At 47.0% G+C, this 23,036-nt stretch overlaps 6 protein-coding genes across 9 annotated transcripts; 3 read left to right on the plus strand and 3 right to left on the minus strand.

Moving 5' to 3' along the window:
* Window positions 1-226: 226 nt before the first annotated feature.
* LOC6738696 (mucin-19) lies at window positions 227-5,782 on the plus strand. 3 transcript variants are annotated; one of them, XM_016171723.3, is made up of 6 exons: window positions 227-581; window positions 1,133-4,244; window positions 4,313-4,647; window positions 4,707-4,953; window positions 5,399-5,438; window positions 5,510-5,782. In XM_016171723.3, exons 1-4 carry the CDS (start codon window positions 576-578, stop codon window positions 4,950-4,952), a joined length of 3,699 nt encoding a protein of 1,232 aa, XP_016032515.1. In that variant the 5' UTR covers window positions 227-575; the 3' UTR covers window position 4,953; window positions 5,399-5,438; window positions 5,510-5,782. The 3 variants fall into 3 exon arrangements, with proteins under 3 accessions (XP_016032515.1, XP_016032514.1, XP_039149695.1); XM_016171722.3 differs by having other exon boundaries at window positions 5,399-5,782; XM_039293761.2 differs by lacking the exon at window positions 5,399-5,438.
* Window positions 5,783-6,017: 235 nt separating this feature from the next.
* On the minus strand, window positions 6,018-10,473 carry LOC6738697 (dynactin subunit 1). The gene is made up of 4 exons (XM_002085463.4): window positions 10,091-10,473; window positions 9,856-10,026; window positions 7,862-9,764; window positions 6,018-7,802 (listed from the first exon to the last, which is right to left on the minus strand). Exons 1-4 carry the CDS (start codon window positions 10,430-10,432, stop codon window positions 6,199-6,201), a joined length of 4,020 nt encoding a protein of 1,339 aa, XP_002085499.2. The 5' UTR covers window positions 10,433-10,473; the 3' UTR covers window positions 6,018-6,198.
* A 134-nt stretch (window positions 10,474-10,607) lies between these two features.
* LOC120284790 lies at window positions 10,608-11,756 on the minus strand. The gene has a single exon (XM_039293765.2). The coding sequence runs from the start codon at window positions 11,642-11,644 to the stop codon at window positions 10,733-10,735; it is 912 nt and encodes a 303-aa protein (XP_039149699.1). The 5' UTR covers window positions 11,645-11,756; the 3' UTR covers window positions 10,608-10,732.
* Window positions 11,757-11,892: 136 nt separating this feature from the next.
* LOC6738699 (E3 ubiquitin-protein ligase listerin) lies at window positions 11,893-19,923 on the minus strand. Its single transcript, XM_016169247.3, has 14 exons — window positions 19,768-19,923; window positions 18,913-19,706; window positions 18,669-18,848; window positions 17,572-18,613; window positions 16,209-17,516; window positions 15,922-16,154; window positions 15,681-15,864; window positions 15,349-15,624; window positions 14,848-15,282; window positions 14,669-14,780; window positions 12,849-13,060; window positions 12,391-12,582; window positions 12,153-12,320; window positions 11,893-12,092 (listed from the first exon to the last, which is right to left on the minus strand). Exons 1-14 carry the CDS (start codon window positions 19,813-19,815, stop codon window positions 12,033-12,035), a joined length of 5,244 nt encoding a protein of 1,747 aa, XP_016032517.1. The 5' UTR covers window positions 19,816-19,923; the 3' UTR covers window positions 11,893-12,032.
* LOC6738700 lies at window positions 12,962-14,846 on the plus strand. Of its 2 annotated transcripts, XM_016171724.3 has the most exons (4): window positions 12,962-13,089; window positions 13,224-13,505; window positions 13,680-14,263; window positions 14,320-14,846. In XM_016171724.3, the coding sequence occupies exons 2-4, from the start codon at window positions 13,225-13,227 to the stop codon at window positions 14,649-14,651; spliced, it is 1,197 nt and encodes a 398-aa protein (XP_016032518.1). In that variant the 5' UTR covers window positions 12,962-13,089; window position 13,224; the 3' UTR covers window positions 14,652-14,846. The 2 variants fall into 2 exon arrangements, with proteins under 2 accessions (XP_016032518.1, XP_016032519.1); XM_016171725.2 differs by lacking the exon at window positions 12,962-13,089 and having other exon boundaries at window positions 13,337-13,509.
* Window positions 19,924-19,940: 17 nt separating the features above from the next.
* On the plus strand, window positions 19,941-22,329 carry LOC6738701. The gene is made up of 4 exons (XM_002085467.4): window positions 19,941-20,155; window positions 20,214-20,378; window positions 20,433-20,796; window positions 20,887-22,329. The coding sequence occupies exons 1-4, from the start codon at window positions 20,024-20,026 to the stop codon at window positions 22,245-22,247; spliced, it is 2,022 nt and encodes a 673-aa protein (XP_002085503.1). The 5' UTR covers window positions 19,941-20,023; the 3' UTR covers window positions 22,248-22,329.
* The last annotated feature ends 707 nt before the right edge of the window (window positions 22,330-23,036 follow it).

Raw genomic sequence — 23,036 nt, forward strand, 5'->3', positions numbered from 1 at the left:
AGTCATCAATTCTTCATCTGCACGCGCCAAAGTCGCAGCTTAGGCGCAACTCACTTGGCTCTTTTCCTGCAGCTAGATCCATTTTCTCACTTTTCGTTTCGACCGTTTCGATTCGATCTCAATTTTTTTTTTTGTCGCTTTGTCGCCAAACTGGTGCGTGGCTGCTGCGCATGCGTGCGAGCTTTTCGCGACTGTTGGCCAACTGACCGAACGTATATAAGCGATTATAGGGCCGGGCTGGCCAACAGTCCAGTCCAGTCGGCCGCGTAGCTCTGCTCTACATCCCGAATCGTTCCGTTTCGATCTGTTCCGATACGATCCAACCCGATTCGATACGATCCGTTGTGTTTGCTAGTAGAGTTTAGGGAAATCGGTGATCGATCAGCTTATTGTGATTTTCAGAGCCAGACAAGGATAAGCCTTTGGATTCGCATCACCAAGGATCGCAGACTCGTGTTTTCTTTTTGGAAAAGTGCAAATGTGGCGTTACTGAAAAAACATCCTTGCTTTAACGTTCGCGAGTCCTTTCAAACGAAAACCAACCATTGACTGTGCAGAGTTTGAAAAGTGAAAACATGAAGGTGGGTCCTTTTTCTAGGCATCGCAAAATATTGACATTTAAAAAAGGACTATGATATCATAATATATTCTGGAAAAAGAGAACAAATCAAACATAATTAAGTGTGATTTTTAAAAAAGGACATGCAGTGGCAAATCTTGGACTACCCAAAATATGATTGTGCTGTTATTCTTAATTGAATATTATTAAAAACGAAATCTGAGTTTAAAACTAAAATACTGCTTAACGTGATTAAAAAAGCCTTGACAATTGAGTTGTTTTATTTATATAATTATAGTAGTGCAAAGATTCTATTCAGAATGCATAACTAGGATGCATTAAAAAAAAGGATTTAAAAATTTGCACTTGGAGTTTGTAGATTATAAAAGTGCATTGTTTTTACATGTTTAATCTTTGAATATAATTGCAAGCTACAAATTCAGAAATTTAAATTCTAATATTCAAATATAGGATTATTTTCTTAAATTTTCCAATGCTATTCTAAATTTTAAACCAATTTTCCAAGAAATATGTAGGACAACAATTACAATATATTTTCACGTTTTCTTTCAGCTTCATCTGGTGGCCCTCCTGGGCATGCTCAGCGTGGTATTGGCGGATCCGTCGCCCACCTTGGCTCCACCCATCTTGCCCTGCGTGCACGCGGCCACTGCTGGTTATGCCTATCCTCCGCCGGCGGAGGTGAAGTTCTCCATTTCGCCCGGAGTGACCAAGTACAGCCAGAGCCCGGCGATATCCACGTACTCGGAGAACGGACAACTCCTGCACACTTCGGTGGGAAGTTCCGGAGCCGCCTATCAGTCTACGGCCGGAATCGAGGGCTTGTCCCATGGTGGCATCACTCAGATCAACAAATACATAGCTCCCGTGCAGAAGAGCCTGTTCTCTCCCTCAGCGGAGTACGGAGGAGCGGGAATTACCTATGCGGACAAGTCACCAGCGGCCAAGTACGCAACCGTGGTGCCGTCGGGCATCGAAATCAAGAACCTGGTGTCGCCGGCGGTTACCAAGTTGGACAACTCCTACTTGCCGCCATCACCAGGAATCACTAAAGTGGCGACATACACCTCGCCCGGATATAGTTACAGTTCGGCCAGTCCGGGAATATCCAAGGTGGCCACTTATTCCTCCCCATCGCTTTCGAGCGTTCCCTACTATGCGCCACCAGTGACTTCCAAGGTGGAGACATACAGCTCACCTGCGTACACGTACAGCAAGGCCACACCCGGCTACTCCAAGGTGGAGACCTACAGCTCTCCTGGTTACAGCTATGGACAGATCTCGCCGGGCATCTCCAAGATAGCCACCTACTCGCCATCGGTTTCGTATTCAGCGCCATCGATTGCCAAGGTGTCCACCTACTCAGCGCCTTCACTAAAACTGGCCACCACTTCGTCACTGCTCTCCTCCCACGGAACAGGATACTCCGCCAGCTATGCTCCCTCAATTACCAAGTACAGCCAGGTAGCAGATGTATCCCACCAGTACATATCCAAGCCTATAGTGGCCGCCTATCCAGCCGTTGCCCCGGCGATCACCAAGGTGGCGGCCAGCTACGGAGGCACTGCATCCGGAGCGCTGTCCCACCAGTATATCTCCCAACCAGCCATTGCCAAGGTGTCCACTTACGCTGCTCCCACGGTGGCCACCTACTCTTCTGGTCCTGCCATCTCGAAGCTCTCCACCAGCTATGGATCTTCCGGATCAGGAGCCATCTCCCACCAATATGTCTCCAAGCCAGCTGTGGCTATTGCCGCTCCAGCAGTTGCCAAGGTGGCAACCTATGCTGCTCCTGCCATTTCAAGCTACTCCACTGGTCCTGCCATTTCAAAGGTAGCCTCCTATGCAGCTCCCACTGTCTCCACCTACTCCTCGGGATATGGTTATGGTTCGAGTGGATCAGGTGCCGTCTCGCACCAGTACGTGTCCAAGCCTGCGGTGGCCATTTCAGCCGCTCCTGCCATCGCCAAGGTGGCTACCTATGCAGCTCCTGCCATTTCCACTTATGCGGCAGCTCCAGTGGTGTCCAAAGTCGCCACTGGATATGGAGGAAGTGGCTCGGGATACAGTTCGGGCGCTGTTTCCCATCAGTATGTCTCTAAGCCAGCGGTGGCTAAAGTGGCAACCTATGCTGCTCCTGCCATTTCAACATACTCAGCAGCTCCCGCAGTGACCAAGATCGCGACAAGCTATGGAGGATCGGGTCATGGAGCCGTCTCCCATCAGTATGTCTCCAAGCCAGCAGTAGCCATCTCAGCAGCCCCCGCAATCGCTAAGGTTGCGACTTACGCTGCTCCGGCAATATCAACGTATGCCACTGCTCCTGCCGTCTCAAAAGTGGCTACCTACGCTGCTCCCTCCATAGCTACTTACTCCTCCGCTCCGGCTCTAGCCAAGGTTTCCTATAGTCAGGCAGCGGATGTATCCCACCAGTACATTTCCAAACCTATTGTGGCTGCCTATCCAGCAGCTGCTCCCGCAGTGGCCACATACTCTTCCGCTCCAGCCATCACCAAGCTCTCCACAAGCTATGGATCGTCAGGATCGGGAGCCGTCTCCCACCAGTATGTGTCCAAGCCGGCGGTGGCTAAGGTCTCCGCATATGCAGCTCCAGCAATCTCAACATATGCTACTGCTCCCGCCGTATCCACATACTCGGCAGCTCCAGTGGTAGCCAAAGTGGCCACGGGATATGGTGGAAGCGGATCGGGATACAGCTCCGGAGCAGTTTCACATCAATATATCTCGAAGCCAGCGGTTGCCATTGCATCAGCTCCAGCGATCGCCAAGGTAGCAACATATGCTGCTCCGGCCATCTCCACCTATTCCTCGGCTCCCAGTCTCACCAAGATATCCACGGGCTATGGAGGATCGGCCCATGGAGGAGCACTCTCCCATCAGTACATCTCTAAGCCGGCGATCGCAGTGGCTTCAGTGGCTCCTGTACTCTCCAAAACTTACTTGCCTGCCGCTCCAGCCGTTGCTAAAGTAGCCACAGGCTACGGAATCAGTGGCTCGGGAGCCGTGTCCCATCAGTACGTATCCAAGCCAGCAGTGACACTAGCTGCGCCAGGGGTTGCCAAGGTGGCCACCTATGCTGCTCCGGCAATATCCAGCTACTCCACTGGAGCTGGCATATCGAAAGGATTGTCCTATGCAGCTCCTGTGGTTTCGACGGGCCACGGGTACGGAGGAAGTGCCTCCGGATATAGTTCTGGAGCAGTCTCTCATCAGTATGTGTCCAAGCCAGCGGTTGCCATTTCAGCTGCTCCTGCAATTGCCAAAGTAGCCACATATGTAGCTCCAGCTGTGGGCCACATTTCCGGTGGACACGCCGTCGGCTCCGTTCCCGTTTTGTCCACTAAGCTGGCTACTGACTACGGAGGCAGTGGATCGGGCTACAGTTCGGGAGCTGTTTCCCATCAATATGTCTCCAAGCCAGCTGTGGCCATTTCAGCTGCTCCTGCTATCGCCAAGGTGGCCGTTCCAACTGTCAGCCACATTTCCACTGGTCCATCCATCCCGCTGGGAGTGGGAGTTGGGTACGGGTCTAGTGGACATGGGGGAGTTTTGCTCGGTGCCCCGCTGACCAAGTTGACATCGGCTCCAGCTTATTCCCTGGGAGGAAAGCTTGCCAGCAGCACTGCCTACGGAATCCATGCGGGTGAGTACTGCTCATTTTAACTCTTTAGTGGAAATACAATATCGTATTCCTTCATCGCGGCAATTTAGGGCATGGATCTGGTCCTAGCGGTGGTTACTATGGTGCCATCTCCCTGGGTCATGCTAAGGTATCTCCGGCCCTTAGCTACCACGGTCTACTCTCCCATGGATCGGGTCTGGCACCAGGCCCATCCTCTCTGGCCCATCTGGACTCCTCCCTGAGTGGATACTCACACGGAGTGGGTGGAATCGGACCGCTGGGAGCTGGATTCTATCGCTATGCTCCAAGTGTGCCAGCGCTGAGCAGCCACGCCCCCGTGGCAGCCACCGCCTACTTGAAGTCAGCACCGGTGGCTCAACATGCCGTCCTAAAGGTGGTGCCCGAGAAGCATCTGGAGCACTTCGTAAGTGACGCATAACCTCTATTTCTTAATATTACCTCACATTAAATTCCCCTGCCCAGGATGCCCATCCTCGATATGCCTTTGAGTATGCCGTGAACGATCCCCATACGGGAGATAACAAGCACCAGAAGGAGGAGCGAGATGGAGACGTGGTCAAGGGAGAGTACTCCTTGGTGGAGCCCGATGGCAATGTGCGCACGGTGAAGTACTACGCTGACTGGGAGACGGGCTTCCACGCCGAGGTCATCAACAGTCGCGACCAGGGCAAAATTGTGGCCAAGCGTCAGACGGAAACCAAGTCGTGAGGTTGGTACTGATTCTACTGATCCTAAATAACTAATTTTTAAGTTTTTGGAACTCTAAAAACAGATATGTATACCTTATGCGATAAAAGCTCAAACAAACCTTTCTTAATATGTGATTTTACCTCTAAAAAGCTAACGAAAGTTTAACTATAGTAAAGGGTTTAATTTGGTTGATAAATTAGTTTAATTTCCACTGATTATGCTGACCTTGAAGTATCCATTAGAACGCATTAAGATATATAATGAAGGCTAAAGATTGTTTGTCAAAAAGTATCTTTTTCTCTTACTTTATGACAAGTGATATTAAATACACATCGATTTTAAATGGTGTTCTAAAGCACTTTAAAGGAACTTAATAGTGCCACTATTGGTTATTTTTATACTATTATAATCAATTATTATTATTAACACTTAATTGTTATATTGATATTTATTTATCCGTGCAGCTCTTCGCAGGCCGCAAATTGTTTTGTTCATTCAGCAACTGTAAATAGCCTCAACTCCAATCTTCTTCTCATTAAACATTAAACGTATTTATGTAAACCCCACAACGACAGCGATGTTCCACGGCCACCATCTTGTCCCGATATACCCGATATCCAACCATATATCCGACCCACACCTGCCTGCTCTGGATCCCCGATTTTGTGCTCATGTGATAAGCGTTTCGTTTAATTGAACTGCTTCTTGCGCTGCTCTCATCTCAAACTGCGCGCCTCTATTATGCCCAACTATTTGTACATAAAGGATTGTATATTGATGTTTGTAAAATGTTCATTTCAAATAAACGACATTTAAGATCGCCACAGTCGGGGTGCTCGACATTGAGATTGAGAATCCTCCAATTCATTTCTTAACAATAATACGAACTTTTTACCAGCCTTAAAAAATAAATTATAAGTACGTATATATGAATACACGCTGAAGGCGATTTATTATGTAAAATCCAAAATCTTGTTTAACTATCGGAATTGGAAATATTATAAGTCCGGCTTAATCTTTCACTTTCCATAGCATAACAGTTTTCTCAAATAGAAACGAGAGGAAAAAAACTTTTCGTTTGAATTGTCTAGTTAATGTAAATTTGTTTATTGCCAGATAAACTCGAAATGAACTATATAAGTGTACAGTTTTCATATATGCATGTATATAACTACCTTCGTACAAATAATTATCAGTATAATATTAATGTTTTATATAGCCGCGAATCACATATACCTTTGTTACGACCGGAATACCGAAATAACTAGAAATTTTGCCCGAATGCTCTGCGCAGATCCTCGGTGATGAAGAGGCCAAAATCGGTGTTCTTGGCCCGATGCGGATGCTGTGTGCAATATGTGTGGAAGATATGTCGCAGGACGCGGCTGCCCTGCAGCTCGATCTCCGAGCGTCGCTGGCGGCCAGCAGCACCCATTTCCAGATGGGCCAAGAGCCACTGGTTCTTCAACGAGCGAAGGTCCTTCTCCAGGTCGGTCAGCTCCTGGCTTCCGGCTTGAGGAACATGCAGTGGTTCCAAAGTGGCGAAGGTCTTTCTCATCTCGCTGCCCTGGAGCTGGACACGCAGGGATCGCTCCTGGCGAAGCGCCTGATGGAGCATGTTCATCTCCCGGTTGGAGCTTATCGTGGTGCTGGTCAGACAGGCACTGTCCGCCTGCTGCTGCTCCTTCCAGTGCTCCTGGGACTGCTCCAGGCTGGTGAGCTTTTCCGCTAGCATGTTCAATGCCTGTCCGAGGGCCGCCTCTTTGGCCAGGATCGACTGCTCCAGCTGCTCCACAGCTTCGGCGAATCCGGCTAGCACGTGACACTGCTTGCTCAGCTGTTTCTCGGCCATCTCCTTGCGTACCTGCAGCTCCGAGTAGTCCTGCTGTTTCATCTTGGCTGTGTACTTGAGGCTTTTGATTTCCTTCTCCCGTTCAGCCACAGTCAGCTCGAGGTTCTTCACGTCCTCGTAGTGTCGCTTCACCTGGGCGGCCCGCTCCTGCAAAGTATTGCAAGTGGGATGACGCACATACTCTGTGTTTACATCGGGGGAATCTAGCAGCGCGAATAGCTCGTCAAACTGTTCCTCGAGGAGCTGCATGCACCGCTGGCTGTAGGCATCCACCTCTCTGGGTTCCTCCGCCTCCTGACTCGGCGCGAACTTGTTGTAGTTGAGGACAAGCATCCTCCACAACTTTTCGTGTGCGATTCCACCATTAGAGTCCCTGCTAGCTTCTCGGGCAGTGCTGCCCAGCAGTCGGATAAGAGCACCCAGTGCCTCGTTCGCCTCCATGATCCTCTGATACCTGGCACACTGCATTCCCGTCCAAGACGCCGTCTTGCTGCCGCTTAGCTTCCTCTGTAGCTTCTTTAGCTTCTGCTTGTGGGCACAGCTCTGCTCCATCAGCATCTGCATGCAGCTGAAGGAGGCGGTCTGCTCGTGGCCCAGTTGTATGATGGTGTGCATCAGACCTGCATTTGCATTTACCGCATCCAAGCCAGCTTCGTAGACCTCGATCAGAGCTTCATACAGCTGCTGTTCGTCCAGCAGCTCCACAAGCGTTTGAGGTGGCATCAAATTCTGGTGCAACCCACTCACATAGTGAAGCACCCGTTGAATTGGCTCGCAGTTCGTGTGTTCATCCAGTTGACCAGTTTTGAGCAGTCGTACGAACTCGTCGAGCTGCTGCTCCTGGGCGTCGAGATCACTGCGGTAAATGGCTGCATGGGTGCACAACTCGTATTCGCAATGGGTTAGTCCGTGGCGGAACTGCTGGAGCACCAGTTGAAGACTCTTTAGCAGATAGAGGCACTGCGACCTGAAGATGTACCGCTGCACGGAGTACCCCTCGAAGATGGCATCGCGACCTGTCAATGAGTTTATTTGTTTATATAAATCTGAACTGAACATTGGGGATAACACTTACCAAACTCACAAGCCGTGGGAAACTTTTCGTTAATGGCCTGGCACACAATGGTCAGTTTCTCGTTCATCCGCTCCAGTAGGAGCATGACCAGCACCACATCATGCTCCCCTCCACGCAAAAGGAACTGTTCAGGGACGAAGGCTAGGACGTGCTCCAGATGCTGGCGCTGTAACCGTAGCTCCACAGTCTTGATCTGCTGCTCCAGGGCCCTGCCGTAGGCCTTGCTCACACTAAATATGTGCTGGTAGTCCGTCTGACTCTGGTTGGATCCATCCTCCTGTTGGGATTCGTTGGCACTACTGAAGTCCTCAATGGAAAGGGTGCCATCCGCTCGGAGCTGGAGTTGCTCCTGCAGCTGTCTCACCAAGTCCCGGAATTTCATGATGGTCACATCGCGGTCGTAGAGACTTTCCATAGCAGCATTTTTCTGTTGCTCCAGGATCTTAACCTGACCACTTAGCTTGTCAATCTCCTCGCGAAGATCTGTTTCCAGCTCTTGGTTGCTCTCAATAAGCTGTTCCTGGATTTGCTCAAGTGCCTCCAGTTCGTTGACTTCGTCTTCCAGGAGCTTGACGCGATCTTCCAACTCCAGTTTCAAAGATGCCAGTTGGGTAACCATGGCCTCTGCTCCGAGGGAAGCATCAACCTGCTCTTTCAAATCCATTAGCTGCATTTCCATGTTGTCCACCCTTCTGCTGAGCAACTCCTTGATGCTTTTTAGCTCGTTGATCTCCGAATGCTTGGTCTCCAGTTCCTTGTGCGTTCGCTGGCCAATCTGCTTCTCCTGGGCGAGAGTGTCTCGCAACCGGACAACCGTCTCCCGAAGACGCTGATTATATTGCTCCAGGCGAAGGAACTCGCCTGCGGATTGAGTGGTCACCCCTGCTCCGATTTGTTTCTCACTCTTCTCGATTCGTTGACCCTGCTGCTCCTCCTGCTCCGCCTTCAGGATCTCGACATCCAAGCTCAGTTCGTCATTTCTTTCCTGAGCCATTTCTAGTTCCATTTGCAGGGTCTCCATGCGCTCCTCTGCCATTTCCTTGTCCAGGGTGAGAAGTTCTATGCTCTCTGCTATCTCGTCTAGCTCCCTCTTCAATTTAGACGACACATCCTGTGCTTCCCTTAGTTCGTGTCGCGATCTCTGCAGTTCCCTCTGAAGCAGTACCTGCTGCGCCATAATCTGCGACTTAAACTCCATCAGCTGCTCGTTGTGTATACGCATCCGCTCTAGTTCCAGTAGCTTAAGCTTGTCCTCGCTCTTTTGGCCCCTTAGCAATTGAAGTTCCTCTCTAAGTTGACGAAGCTCAGGGTTATCTAAAGGCGGAGCCACTGAACTTGGAGTTCGGAGAGCTGGCCCAGGTGTAAACTGTGGTCTCAGGATCTCTAGAAAACGCGGCTCTACAAAGGCAGCTGGAGCAACTCGCTTAATGGAGCTCGTGGGACTCATGCTGGTCTTGCTGCGCTTGGGTGCCAAAGCCAAGGGAACTGGCATGGCCAGGGTAAGCTGCGCCGTGGAGCTCTGGGCCTGTGCCGTTGTTGGCTTCGGCTGACTAATCCTTGTGGGTCGCAGCTGGGTGTAGGATGTGGATCTCCTCTGGTTACATGTCAAAGGTGGCGGAGTCAGTTGAGCACTGGCCTTCTGTGGGGGCAACTGCCCAATTGTGCTGGTCTGGAGAGGATTGACTGATGTATCCTGCTTTAAATTTGCAGCTTCCGTGCTTTGTAGCTCCTTTTCAATCGTAGGATCAACTTCCTTGCTTGCTGGCTGGTTAGTCTCCTTTGTTTCCTGCGGTGAATGCTCCTTTGATTGCTCAATATCTGATGACTTCTTGGGAGACATGGTTATTTCTCCAGTTTCTTCAGCCTGCGAGTTCCTTACACTGCCATCACATACCACTGGATTCTGCAAAATATGCAAATAATAGAACCATAGTAGTAAGTATGTACCCATAATAACCCAATGGTTCTACCTGACCTACTGCTCAACAACTCACCTTTGGAAGCTGTAATGGTTGCTGATGAGTCGCCAAAAACCTTCCAGAAGTCTTAGCCAATGCGGTATCCCTGGAGGATTGAGTGTTTCTGTTCTTATGCTGCGGTGATGGAGTCGACGGAGTGGCCTTTACTTTGCCAGATGTGCTTGCCTGCTGCTCCCTCTGGTTGTCCTATCGAAAGTAATTGAAGTATGTATGTACAACCACTTTAAACCTCATCAAATAAATTTCTCACCTGCTCCTCCACAGACTTCCCACCGCCACTCCGCCTTGAAAGCTTTGCTCTGGCCCCGTCACGTTGCATTTCATCGGCTTTTCGATTGTCCCCTCCCTTGGGCAACTCGGCAATCCTCACCAGCTGCTGGGCGCGCACAAAGAGGCCACAGTTAGTGGGACACTTGAAGTAAACGCTGCCGTGTACGCTTCCATTATTCTTGCCCAGCGGCTTGTCCAGAACCACGCCGTACCAGAGTCCGGCAGCGAAGTTAGTGCGTCCCACATAAGCCACCTTACCTTGCAGATTTTTACCCGTTACCTCAACGTGCTGGCCAAGTTTCAGTTCCCGTGGGCTCATCATATAAGCCTGGTGCTTACGTCATTTTGTGGACCTTACAGTCCACTTGGATGAGTCGATGGCGTGTGTAATCCCAGTTAGCAGCTTGCAAAACTGCACTACTGTGCAAAACCGATGCGAAAGCGAGTCATCATGTGCTGCGGGCCCCACCCCAAGGAAGTCAGTTCACCAGGGCGCATGCTCAAAAGGGAAGGTTTATTGTGCCGAGTGGTGGATGGTGTAAAAAGGTCAGCACGTGGGCGCCCAAACGGTATGACTGTTGATTTTGAAAAGGCAACAAAATATAACTACATTGGTCTCGCACTAACATTTGCGCTTCTTAGCAGGCGGCTCATCGCTCTCCCTCGAAGAACACTGCGAGGACCGCTTTCTAATCTTCTGCATCATATCCTGCTCCTCGTTCAGCATGGCCACAATGACCTCGGCATTTCCCTCCAAAGTCTCGGATGATTCACTGCAGTCCGGATCACGCTCAAACTCCTTCTCTACCAACCCCAATACACATCCAGTGATCGCGTCTAAACTTTCTAGATTATCCTCCTTCGCAGATCCCTTCGGGTCATCATTTTCTTCCAATTTATCCTGTGAATCGTAACTTTCATTAAGCTCCTCCTGGGCGCAGGGATCATTATCTGTAACCGATTCCTCCAGTACACTATGACTTTTATTCAATTCCTTCGGGATGCAGGAACTTTCTTCCGCGTTTTCTGGTGAACTTGTTTCTTTTTTTAAATTCTCCTGTGGGCAAGAATCTTCTTCCATTTTCTTCTCGCAATCTAAAGCGTCTTGAATACGGCTCTTTCTGTTTGACATTCGCGTTGGTTTTTTTGATTCGATTTTTTTAGGTGTATACATCTTTAAAATTTCTTTCTTCCTCTTCGTAAGCATTGATTTTTTGCTCCTGGTATCTATCTTCGATTTACTCTGGGAGAGTGGAGCTTTTATAGTTTTCTTGGCTTTTAACTTCTTTACAGAAATGTTCCTTCCACTTATCTTGGAAACTCGCTCTTTTCTGGTTATATTACCTAGTACTTTTTCCTCCTGATCTTGCATCTCCTCCTCGGATTCCAAGTGAAGTGGCGGCTGCACATCGTTTAATAGTCTAGAAATCCTTTTGGCATCCTGTGCGGACAGCATGTTGATAGGTCTTAAGTCCTTGGCCACATGACGATTACAATATGGGCACAGACCCATTACTTTTATTCTTGTAGCCATAATTTATAAAGTTCTTGATTATCCGCTCACAGCATTAAAAATGTTGTAAAATTGTATATTGTACAGTGTTGTTGCGAGTACTGATATTGTTTGAGAACTGATTTGGTCAAACAAACTTGTTATGTGCTATGGATTACCCTTCCACGACATACTTCGTTTCAAGCTTTATAATTTTTATATAATTTTAATGCACCATCATGTTTTTACAATTAAATAAATTCAATCCCTGCACTAAATATATATTCAAGAACATTAAAACATTGTAAGATTTATTAATATTGCTGATTTACAATTTGTGAGACCTGAAACTATTTCCTATATCGAATGGTTTTGTTGTGCCTTTTGCTTAATACGTGTTGCTAAAATTGTTAATAATATATACACTCATCTAGAAAACGTTGCGGCAAATGGGACAGGTTGACTTGCTGCTTGTGGTGAACCATTTATACTAAAAAATTTAATCGTTTCGTTAGATCGGAGAAAAAATAGCAGTGTGGAGAAATCTTACCAAACAAGGTCCGTGGAATTTCTTCTTGCAGGTTTTACACGTTAGTTTGGGTAGCTGGCAAGTCTCCTGGTGGATTACAGTATAGCACACGTAGCACTCCTCAACGCCCTCGAACTTTTTGTCTAAGTTGTTTTTCCACATAGTTAGGCCGTCATATATGGTGCCATTCTGCATAAAACAATATTAATATTATTATTCATCGGACATCGAGTTATATACGAAATGTATCAATAAATACCTGGTGTGTCAGGAAGATGGTCAACTGCATGCCCACATTTCGGGAGGAAGCCCGTCCGCCGATCTGCTTGCCACACTCGACCTTAACAGCTCCGAGTGGATAATTGGGAGCCAGTGTTATTACAAGTTCCATGCGGGCCTCATCGATCGCATAGACCGCTAGCACCTCGCGGGTGGAGGAGTGAACGGTAACCTTGAATAGGAAAAATGTCAACTTTAGTTACATGTTCAGTAGACTATGATTGTTTGGGATTTACAAAATATCCAAAGTATTTGTATTCAAAGGAGAATCACATAGCGAAAGCACACTTATATCCTTTCTAGCAGAGATATGGTGCCTCTTGAGATATTTCGCGTTATTGTCATTATTATACTGCTGATTAGCATCACCGTGGTTTTTTCTCTCCGGCTAAGCACCACAGAGCAAGAATAAAGACTCCAAAGGACGCAGCCGCTTACCTGCATATTCTCGTGCTTCTCCTTGCGATTGGCGATCGCCTTGAGCTCCTCGCTGCAAATCAGAGAACTCACGTAGTTTGTGGTCAGATTGTCTATGAAGTTCTTCTGCCTGGACTGAGTGGCGTTCCACCACCTGCGCACCACGGCAGGCAGCTTGCGGAGCACCTCCGTGTACAAGTGGCAGACATATCGCTCCAGGGGTAGTTGTCGATCTGCAAAATAGAACGACCAATTTAACAAGGCAAGCCAGGCTGCGAGTAGTCAAATTATGTTTATATAGAAAAAAAAAAAGTTCATTTAAATCATTAGTCTCCTACCGTTCAGTGTATTGATCCCCTTCTACTATTTTTTTTTTATTTCCGTTCTATTTAAAAGCATGGCAAACCAAATAAGCTTCAAGGATATACCCTCCGAGATGCCGCAGCCAAAGCGCATTCAACTTGAGGGCGAGACTTCGGTGGCCGAAGCCATAAACTTCCTGAAGACGCAGTGCGATACGCGCAAGGAGCACAAGCCTGAGGAGTTTGAGCAGGATGGACCAACTGTAGCGGACGAGCTCAATGCTCGCCTGGCCATGGTTCATGTGCGCGAGACTCGTGCCAAACGCATTCGCCGCTTAGTTAAGTTTTCCCCCAATGAGACGCAGGCATTGTACAGGTGAGTAAGTATCAAGTCTTTCCATATCCAATACATGCATATTGTCGGAATTGCTTTGGCTTTTGGAATGTTTTTATAAATTAAATCAGACTGTTAACGCATTGGAAAAGAATACACTAAACACTATAAACTGTAAACGATTGATTAAAACCAATTATGTACATTGGCCTGAAGGTTCATCTGCGTCTGTCCCCGCTACCATCCTTGCTATGTACCCTGCCAGCACACGGGACAAATAATTATCGACCGGGACGTGTTGTCCCGCGAGGAACACATATGTTTTCTAGCTACACCCAAGAAGGACTTCTCCTCGCCCCAGTTGGCCAAACAGGCGCGCTACTACACCAAAAAGATCTACGTTAACCAATGTACAGCACGGGTTGAACGACTTGCCGATCCTCACCCGATGCGAGTGAGTGACACATACAATTTCTTTAAGGACTACCTCTCGCCCCGTCACATAGCGGCTCTAGAGAACCAGATGAAACCCAAACCTCCGGTAGAAGCCATGTCAATGGAAAAAGCTTTGGAGTACATGGAGGAGGAGATGCGTCAGCGCAGGGCAGCGAAGCGCGTCCAAAAGCGACGATGCAAGGGTCTGAAAAAACGAATCATTTTGCGCCAGCGCAAGCAGATGCAAAAGATAATTTGCGTACTGTTCGAGGAAATGAAGGACTTTCTACTCAACGATCAGTTTATTGTTGACGAGAACTCCCCTCTATGTTGCGTTATTCTTGAGAGACTTCGAGAATTTACAGGTAAGTTGAATCTAACTGGAACACTTCGAAATTAAACTAATTTAAATCATCAAAAGATCAAGAATTCTATACGACCAGTAATTTACAAGAGTATCAGAGGATATTGGCCAACAACCTAACCGTTTGGGTTAACAAGTTCATATCAAACTTAAACATTTACTTGACACCTCAGCAAATACCTGTGAAACGACAGATGATGGCAGAGAACGATCCCGAACAGTTTGTACCCTTGTCAGATTTCATTTCTGTATCCGATGAGGCGGACGCAGAGGAAATGATGCACGATGTCGAGCACGGAGCCGCTGAATATGACGACTATGGATATGGGGAGGACTACTTGCCCGACGTTCTCAATACGGATATTTCGGAGGAAACAGTAATTGCTTAAGTACAGGTTCAGCTTACCCTTCTGCTGAGACCAGGTGAGCTCTTTGTAAACGCCGTTGCTGTGGACCTTGGCACCGTGGTTCTTAAGTATGTCCACGGGCATGGCCCGGAAAAGGAAGTGTAGAAAATTCTGTGGAGCAAAGAAATTAAAAGTGTAAATTAAAAATTAATAGTAAATTTAATGTATTGTTTCCAACCTCTTCGTATTTGTTATCATTCAGCCAATTGGTGTAAACAGCGCGCAATGCAACTGGAGACTTAGCGCAAGCATTGATTATACAATCCCATAAGAAAAGGTAACTCAGTGCATTGTGTCTGTCGATGGGTTCGAGATCATCCAGCTCTGATAGCTTGAACGTGAACTCTTCCAGGTATTTACTTATCAGTGCATCGTAGCGTGTTAGATAGTCCTCAAAACGATTGAGGAAGTGCCACTTGCAAATCGTTTTGCTGGCGTCTAGACTCTCGCTTTGTTTCTCATTCAGCTCTATGTCGTCCGCCACAAAGTGGGGCGTTAATTGGCGAAGCGAGTGTACAGCACTTAATCGAACCGAGTGCTGGAAACTATAAAGTTGCTTGAAGAGGAAATTGCAGAGGTGGTCCAAGGTGATGTTGCTATTTGACTTGCAGAACTGAAGTGTAAAAAGTTTTCAAAGTTATTAGCTATAGAAAAGCCACAAAATATTTCACTTGATTACCGAGTACACAAAGCTGTAGTCCAGTCGCTCTATGGCCGGTGTTATTTGTTCTAGTAAGGCCTCATAGCATGCCTGAAATCCTGGTTCCACACTAATCTCGTGGGTCAATAGGTAATATGACTTAAAGAGCACTAAGTTGACTTCCTTGGCAAACAAAGAGTCCCATTCGTCGATCATGTTTTTGAGTAATTCCGTGGAACTCTTTTGCTTCTCGGAGCGTATGAATTCAACTAAGGCGGCAAACAATTGATAAACAGCCACAATAAAAATCGAAGTCTGCAATTAAAGATATATTATTATTAATTCGAAGGAAATTTATTTATAAAGCCTACCTTTGGGTCTTGGTATTGGGCTATAGATTTTGAAACAGAAAGCACCCAAGAGCTAAGACCAATGCGAATAGCGTCCCAGTTCTTTATGCTCAGTTCGTACGGAACACGTTTTAAAACTTCAGTTAAAAGCTTTATGAACTCCACTGTATTTATAACTGATTCGTAGGGTTGCCTTTGAATTTCTCTGAAAAATACTTGGGTTTTAAATCATATACTTTTTACGACAATCGTATTGTCTTACACATTATAATGGAGTAAGTCCTTCTGGCTAGCTTGCTTTTCCCCTATGCTGGTCAGAAACTGTACGGCTGATACAATTATATTGCGATCCGTTTGCTCATTCACATCGCCTTCAAAATTGTTTAATACTAGAGCACGAAACACTGCTGCCTTAACCCAAACTTCAGGTGGTTCTGTTCCCATAATCGCCGAACTAAGAGTAATCGCTTTTTGAGAGAGCTTCGGCAAGAGAAACTGTAAGACATAAGGCATTATTAGGTGTTCCTGGATTTCTTTTAGAATTCCTACCTGTAGAGCTATTACATAGGTCTTGAGCGCTCCCTGCGTCACTAAATTTTCTGACAGATCTTCATGTAGCAAAATGGAGGCACTTTCTTCGAAAGCCGCATACTGTGGGCAAAATCTAAGGTAACTCAGAAGACGGCAGTCAATTACGCTGGACTGCTGCACTGCCGCTTGCTGAAGACGCTCCTTTACTATTGCAACCAGATCGCTGCTGTTGCCCATAAAGCTTTGCACTTTCTCCGAAAGGATCAACACTAACTCCTCTGTCGACGATTGCAAGTCTGACATTTCCAGCCAGCATTCTGCTGTTCCAGCCACTCGAATGCACTGTAAAAGCTCTGCAATTAAGGGTTCGTTCCATTTTTTGAGCACATCAGCATTTGGATCACAGTAGTCCTCGGTCAACTCATCCTCTGGGTCGTTGGTGTCTTGAGGTGGTGGGAATTGATAGACGAGCTTGTAGATTGTAGCAAAGTTGAGTGTGGAACGTTGAAGCAATGGTAGTATTTCGTTCCTTGAGAGGCATGCGTTTTCGAACGGAACTCCCGCAGTCACAGATCCTTGCAAGGCTTCTAGGAGTACACAATGTTTCTCAAACTGTTGAACCTTGTCAGTTGTTTTTAGGGGCGATTCCAGAAGAGCAGTTATAGTTTCATCAATTCGCCCCAAGCGCTTATGCTCATCTTCAATATTTTCCGTTGAGCAAATAACAAACTTGGCCATCGCCTCTGCCATTCCATCCAAAGTATCCGCTTTAAGTTCTACTGAATTTGCCAAACCCTCAACAATCCCTGCACAACACTTTAGCATGTCATCATCGATTTCGATATCTTTGCTAGAAAGTCCATCCTGCCAGCAAGTGGTAATTTCCCACAGAGTATCCTCCGACAGATAATCCTCTGGTCGATGCTCCAAACTGAATTTGAACAGCTTAAGGAAGATCTGTTGGCGCACGTGCAGCGAAGAGTTATTGTTGCTGCAAATCACAGGCATTATCTGGGCAATAAAACTGCCACACACTTCCACCGCGTCATCCACAACCGGTTGCTCCAAGGGTCCGCACATGGACAGCAGTATTTTATCCACAGTGTTAGCATTAATGAGTATGTCTCCCGTGTCAGTTTGGAAAAAGCACTTGTGAAGCAAATTCAGCTTCTCCCGATCATTGTCTACAACAACCTCCTCAGCTATCCGCGCAATCATTTCACAAGTTTCCGGACCACTGAGCATTTGCCTCACGGCGGCCTCGGTGCACAGGGGATACGATAGTAGACGATGGAGCAAAAGATTTTGCACACCATGTTGTGGAAGCTGTAAGGAAACGTAGTGTTAAGAATTCGTTCTACATTTTAAAATTGGTAACTACCTTCATGAGAGTGTTTTCAATATATTCAAAGCGTTGTCCAGTCTCTAGCAGCGGCAGGATTTCAAACACGATCTCCACCACAGATTCACAGGCGTCACAACTTAGTTGTCCTAGCAGTGACACAAATTTATTTAACGCCGACGCCAGGTCTCCATCATCAGTTAGACTTTTGTAGAACGCGGCATCGTTAAACATTTTTGTAAGCGTACGAATTTGTTCGATGTAACGCGAGGTCGAAGTACCACTCCCACTGCCTTTGTTGGCCTTATCCAGGCATATTCTCACTAACTTTATAACCAACTGTTTCAGTTCCTTTTGTATAAAAGCAGCAGCTTCTTGAGCCTTTTTAACAGGTGTTGTGGGTTCGCTCTTCTCCATCTTACCGTCTGGCTCCTCCACAAACTTAACACTCGGCGACTCCAGGCTAGGATTAGCCATGTGCAGATCCTGCACTAAAAGCAAGACATGTCCTAGCAGTTGCTCATTCACCTCCTCGGCCGAGAGGTCTTGTGTGACCAGCTCAAAGATGCGTATCCAGAACTTGTTCAGCAACTTGGCATATAGGCCACCATTATCCAATTTATTATTAATCTGACGATCCCAGAAGGCCACCAGGGCAGAACTGTGCTGGAAGAAGATTTTTACATGCGGACTATCGCTTTTGAGCAGCCAGCCAATGGGTTCAAGTACGTTATTATCGAGTAGGCTAGTGGAAAATTCCTCCTCCTTCTGCTCTCGCTCTTTGTTGTTGTTAATCTGCTGCAGCAAGAAGCGTAGGCACTCAAAATAGGCATTATGTATCACAATACAATCGGATTTGGAAAGCGGTGGATCGAATTTCTTAGTGACTGCCAGCTTCATGTCGTCAAAGAAGCGCTGATAGAAATCGTAGATATCCAGGTCTTGAAGGGCTGCTTGTGTAACTTTCGACAAAAATGGCAGCAGATTGGGACAGATGGCCTGGGCGTTGCGATTGAAACCATTTTGGAGCAAAGACGAAAGTTTGGGGAGGAGAGTCTTGCGAATGTTCAGTGGAACAAACCTACAAATTTAAACTTAATTATTGGAATTCACTTATAATAGATCCTAGGTCTTACCAATCTTCGTAATTACTTTGTAGAAGCAGAACGCACCCCCAAATGTGAGGAGCCACCACGGGATCAGCATCGTCAATAAACTGGAAGCAGAGGTTAGTCAGCTGCGTCTTCTGAGGCGTGATTACATCCGAAAGTGCAACAGATTGCAAAATGTGATATATGCACTCGAACCAGGCGGCCCTATAAAATGCAAAACAGTACTTAGAAATTACACACATGGTAAATGACTTGTCAGTTTACTTACTTTATGGGGGGCACTTTATGCTTGGCGAAGCTCCAGAACTTCTGGTGTGCCACCAGGGTGCCGAAGCTCTCCTTGACCTGGCTGAGCTCCTCCGTCTGCGCAGTTTGCTCCATGAAGAAAGACAACAGCTTGAGACTACTGATGATAACGCGCTGGTACTTCTGTTCCGCATCCTCCGGAGTGAGACTTTTCCCGATCGACAGAGTAGCGGCTGTGTGAAAGGTCAGGTTGCGTGTGGCGTACTCCAGAATCTCCACCTGACAATGCATGCAGACTTCCCGAGATCGGTTGGCGTTGCCAGCAAAGGTGTCCCGAAAGGATTGGCTCGCAATGCTGGCCGCCGGAGCGTAGGTATCAAAGCGGCTGCCCAGCCAAACGGGCACAAGCAACTTTAGGTATGGAGCCATCGCCTTCTTGCACTTGGCCATGAGCAACTGCAGCACAGTCTGTGTCTGTTCGCGAACAGTGTGGTCTGGATCGCTAGCCAGATTCAGGTAGTACTTGGGCCACAGCGGCAGAATGTTCTTGAGGACCTCCACGTCCGACTGCTCGATCAGTTCGTGCAGCTCCTGCAGCGCCTTCTTTTTCGTCATTGGATCTTTCTTGGACAGCTTTCGCAGGATGATCTGCGTTTGCGGACTGATGGCCGCATCAAAGCTGTCCGGCATTTGTTCGGCGTTGGCGAATCCCGGAGCAAATGGCACCAGGCCACCGCCGTCCGTCTGCGCCGAGAAGCCCACGAAAATGGGCGTGGAACTGCCCAGCAGCTCGGCGGTTCGGCTGCTGCTCGAGGGCTAGATGATGGGGGGTCGGGGGCAGGGTTAAATAACATAATAATACCTTACTACGCCTTACCTTGGCATTATTTTTGGTGCGCGGCGCTTGTTTTGTCTTTCCACCCATTTCACTCTTCTTCTTCTGTCTCTTCCTCTTATCGATAGCACGTGGCAGGTCCGGCAACCATTTGTGTTCGTATTTCGCAGAGGTCTGGCAGCCCTACTGTCGGTATTTTAAATACCAAAACACTGCTTTCAATCGCACGAATCACCCTGTGGCTCAGTTTTGGATGCCGCTTTGCACGTGCTGCAATTGTTTTCAATTCGCTTAAATAATGTCCAAGTTCCTGTCCTACTACAACCTGTTTCCCATCCCCGACCACAAGGAGTTTCTGGGCCTAGCTGCAGACAGGGAAAATGGCAATGTGGTGACCACGCTGGCGCGCAACGTGGTGGTTGTTTTGAACGTGAGTTTGGACACCAAAATATCTAAATGCCCATGTAACAAACGCGGTTTCCTTATAGATCAGCACACAAAAACAGTTGCTCAGTTGGTCCCTGCCGGAAAAGCTATCCTCCAAGGTTATATACGATCCCAGCAGCCAGAAGTATGTGGGCGTCTTTGGAAATCACGCACTGCGGCTTTGGGATGTGGACACCATGGATGTGTCTAAGTGCAAGAAGCTGAAGGTATGGGCAGCTTAAACTCATCATGTAATTGTGGATAATACCCTTTCCTTGCAGTTTCAGAAAAGCATCGCTCACGTGGTGGCAACCTTACAGGAGGCATTGATCCTCTACAGCGATGGCGAGTGCCAAACCCTTTCCCAGGCGTTGGCCTCGAGAAAGGACCAGAAGGAGGATACGGCTGAGCAACTGGCCCTGGCCGCCAGCAAGGTCATCAGCAAGCCCACAGTCTACGCGTTGGCCCAAGGCCAGCAGGTGCTCACATATTTCGAGGAAACAAAGGCCACCGGCGAACTGCAGCTCATCCGCCTCTCCCTGGACACGGCAAACCGGCGGAAGTACCTTATTAAACGGGAAGAGGTTCGCCTCGCGGGATATGCTGTCGTTGAGGGCGATGCAGATCCTCAGTTGCTGACCATTTGTAAGTAACTTTCGGTATATCAGTGTGGAGGATCAGTTTTGATAAAATAATATGTAAGAACGAAAACTACAAATTTATTGAATTTTACAGGGTCTGACAAACGCATTTTCATGCTGAACCTTGCGGAGGGCACATCAGAGCGATCCCCAGGACAATTCGTGTCTATGCTGGCCGAGCTGAATGTGGAGAGCAAGCTATCAGTGCACGGAGTCTCACGAAACTTTGCTGCCATCTACGGCGCCAACTACAGCCAGGAAGGCGCCTCGCTGTTGGTTTATAACACTCAGTTCAAAGTGGTCAACGCGAAGCAGTACTTCAAAGTGTACTTGGACTTCTCTCGCCTTTGGGCCGGGAATGAGCACATCCTGTTGGCCATGGGAAATAATATAGCGGCGGTGCGTTACCGAATGAACCGGGAGGTGCTGGTGGACATGTTGGGCTCCCAGTTTAGTGATACTCACCTCTCGCCTATTGAATTGGATCACATAAACGAGGAGGAGTATCTGGAGTCGCTTATTAAGTTTGATGGTAGTACGAAATCCTTAAACTATAAAGCTGTAAAATCCCATATAAATAAGCAAATGCCCAACTTGGACTACGAAAAAGCTGATGGCCGAGAGTTGGCCTACGATCCTCCCGAGGTAGTGGATCAAGAGATCGACGAAATCATCAAACAGCATGTTCATGGAGAGGCGACCACATGCGAGAATGGGCTGGAGGACGTGAGTGTCACTCTGATGACGAACTTCTTTGACAAGGGGCCGAATAATACAGCTGTACAGGCTTTAGTCCGGCAGCTGGAGAGAAGTGGCGCAGGCGAAGAGGAGATCATCGAAAGGATTCTCACACTTTTCATCAAGACCGACAACACAGAGCACGTCCTGATGTGTCTTAGGCGGTACAGCAACATATCGGAGAGAATGCTGGCCTGGTCACTGCGCTATGCTCTAGATAAATGCAAGCCTCGTCAGGCTATTAATGGCGATTCCAACGCTGTACCAACGGCTAAGAGTTACTCCAACAAGGAGCTGCTAAATGCAGTGCTAGCCTGCAGATTTCATGCCGGCGGCATCGAGGAGCATCTGCGTTACCGACTGGAGCTTTCCCATGTCCACCTCTTGATGAGACACCTGTTCGATCTGGTCAATGACCCCAATGTCCAGTTGGAGGAACGACCCAGTCTGGATTGCTCGCCAATGCAAACGGAAGTCCAGGCCCTCCGGTGGCTTGGGTGCATTTTGACCTCTCATTGCACCCTGCTGATTATTTCCAAGGACCAGGCATTGCTCGAGACGCTCTCCGAATGGGCTAATTTACTCTCCTTCTACGAAGAAAGTTTACTCGACTTAGCCAATTTGCTGCCGCTGCTCACAAATATCGTGGAGAAACGTCAGGCGAAACCGATGTACTCTGCAAATTGGTATGGGATTGAGGAGGTGGTGCTCTACTAGAAAAATAATAAAGGTCTTTAGGGTTTCCTTAAGTTTGTTTTTTACTGAATAAGCCAAATAAACCTAGAATTAACATACATTTTTATTGATTGTATTCAATCGTATTCATGATACGTGTTACTATATTCTTGTACACAATGGTTTTGTGTGAATTATTAGTCAGAAGATGACAATGAGGTGCTGGAGCTTTTCATGAAATCTATATATGGGGAAACATAAAATCTTTAAAATTCGGGGTTTCTACCTTTTGTAAAACGTGCGCATATCACTCAATTTTTATATACATATCTTATTGTCAAAATTAAAGGCTTTATTTAGTAAAGATCGGACGAATAGCCGAATTAACAATGTAAAACAAACAAATACGAATGTTTCGTATTTACCAGGGAATTGCCGACTTTATAAACTACGTATATTTATTCTTAATCGGAATTACCCGTCTAAAAATTTAAGATAAAGCATGCAGATTGTATTACTGCCAATCCCACAGCACTTCAAAACCTACCAAAGCGACCACACTCTTGAAAAATATTGGAATTAATTTGCAATATCTTATTGTTTGTTTTGTCAATTTCTATCGATATGCCAAAATCATTTTGGCCACGCTCACAAACAGCAACTGCAAGTTGTCACTCTCAATTTTCAAAAAGCATTTAATATTTTTATTGTATTTTTTTTTTTTTTAATAAATAGGTAAAGGTATATCAAGAGAACTTTTTAAATTCTCCCTCGCCTCGGCAATATGTTTTTTTATTTTCTTTAGTACGAATCAAGTTCTAAGGCCTTAAT

Source organism: Drosophila simulans, chromosome 3L (genome assembly GCF_016746395.2).
Source record: "Drosophila simulans strain w501 chromosome 3L, Prin_Dsim_3.1, whole genome shotgun sequence".
Taxonomy (NCBI): Eukaryota; Metazoa; Arthropoda; class Insecta; order Diptera; family Drosophilidae; genus Drosophila; species Drosophila simulans.

Excerpts from the sequence above, each read along its gene's own strand:
- LOC6738696 (XM_016171722.3), top strand. Across the intron at positions 4,245-4,312 it reads TGCCTACGGAATCCATGCGG|GGCATGGATCTGGTCCTAGC; the intron begins GTGAGTACTGCT and ends GCGGCAATTTAG. Across the intron at positions 4,648-4,706 it reads AGAAGCATCTGGAGCACTTC|GATGCCCATCCTCGATATGC; the intron begins GTAAGTGACGCA and ends TCCCCTGCCCAG.
- LOC6738700 (XM_016171724.3), top strand. The coding sequence starts at position 13,225 with ATGGCAAACCAAATAAGCTTCAAGGATATACCCTCCGAGATGCCGCAG. Across the intron at positions 13,506-13,679 it reads GAGACGCAGGCATTGTACAG|GTTCATCTGCGTCTGTCCCC; the intron begins GTGAGTAAGTAT and ends ATTGGCCTGAAG. Across the intron at positions 14,264-14,319 it reads GAGACTTCGAGAATTTACAG|ATCAAGAATTCTATACGACC; the intron begins GTAAGTTGAATC and ends AATCATCAAAAG.
- LOC6738697 (XM_002085463.4), bottom strand. The coding sequence starts at position 10,432 with ATGATGAGCCCACGGGAACTGAAACTTGGCCAGCACGTTGAGGTAACG. Across the intron at positions 9,765-9,855 it reads AACCATTACAGCTTCCAAAG|AATCCAGTGGTATGTGATGG; the intron begins GTGAGTTGTTGA and ends CATATTTTGCAG. Across the intron at positions 7,803-7,861 it reads TCCCACGGCTTGTGAGTTTG|GTCGCGATGCCATCTTCGAG; the intron begins GTAAGTGTTATC and ends ACTCATTGACAG.
- LOC6738699 (XM_016169247.3), bottom strand. The coding sequence starts at position 19,815 with ATGGGTGGAAAGACAAAACAAGCGCCGCGCACCAAAAATAATGCCAAG. Across the intron at positions 14,781-14,847 it reads ATGATAACAAATACGAAGAG|AATTTTCTACACTTCCTTTT; the intron begins GTTGGAAACAAT and ends TTTGCTCCACAG. Across the intron at positions 13,061-14,668 it reads CACCTGGTCTCAGCAGAAGG|ATCGACAACTACCCCTGGAG; the intron begins GTAAGCTGAACC and ends TCTATTTTGCAG.
- LOC120284790 (XM_039293765.2), bottom strand. The coding sequence starts at position 11,644 with ATGGCTACAAGAATAAAAGTAATGGGTCTGTGCCCATATTGTAATCGT.
- LOC6738701 (XM_002085467.4), top strand. The coding sequence starts at position 20,024 with ATGTCCAAGTTCCTGTCCTACTACAACCTGTTTCCCATCCCCGACCAC. Across the intron at positions 20,156-20,213 it reads ACGTGGTGGTTGTTTTGAAC|ATCAGCACACAAAAACAGTT; the intron begins GTGAGTTTGGAC and ends GTTTCCTTATAG. Across the intron at positions 20,797-20,886 it reads TCCTCAGTTGCTGACCATTT|GGTCTGACAAACGCATTTTC; the intron begins GTAAGTAACTTT and ends TGAATTTTACAG.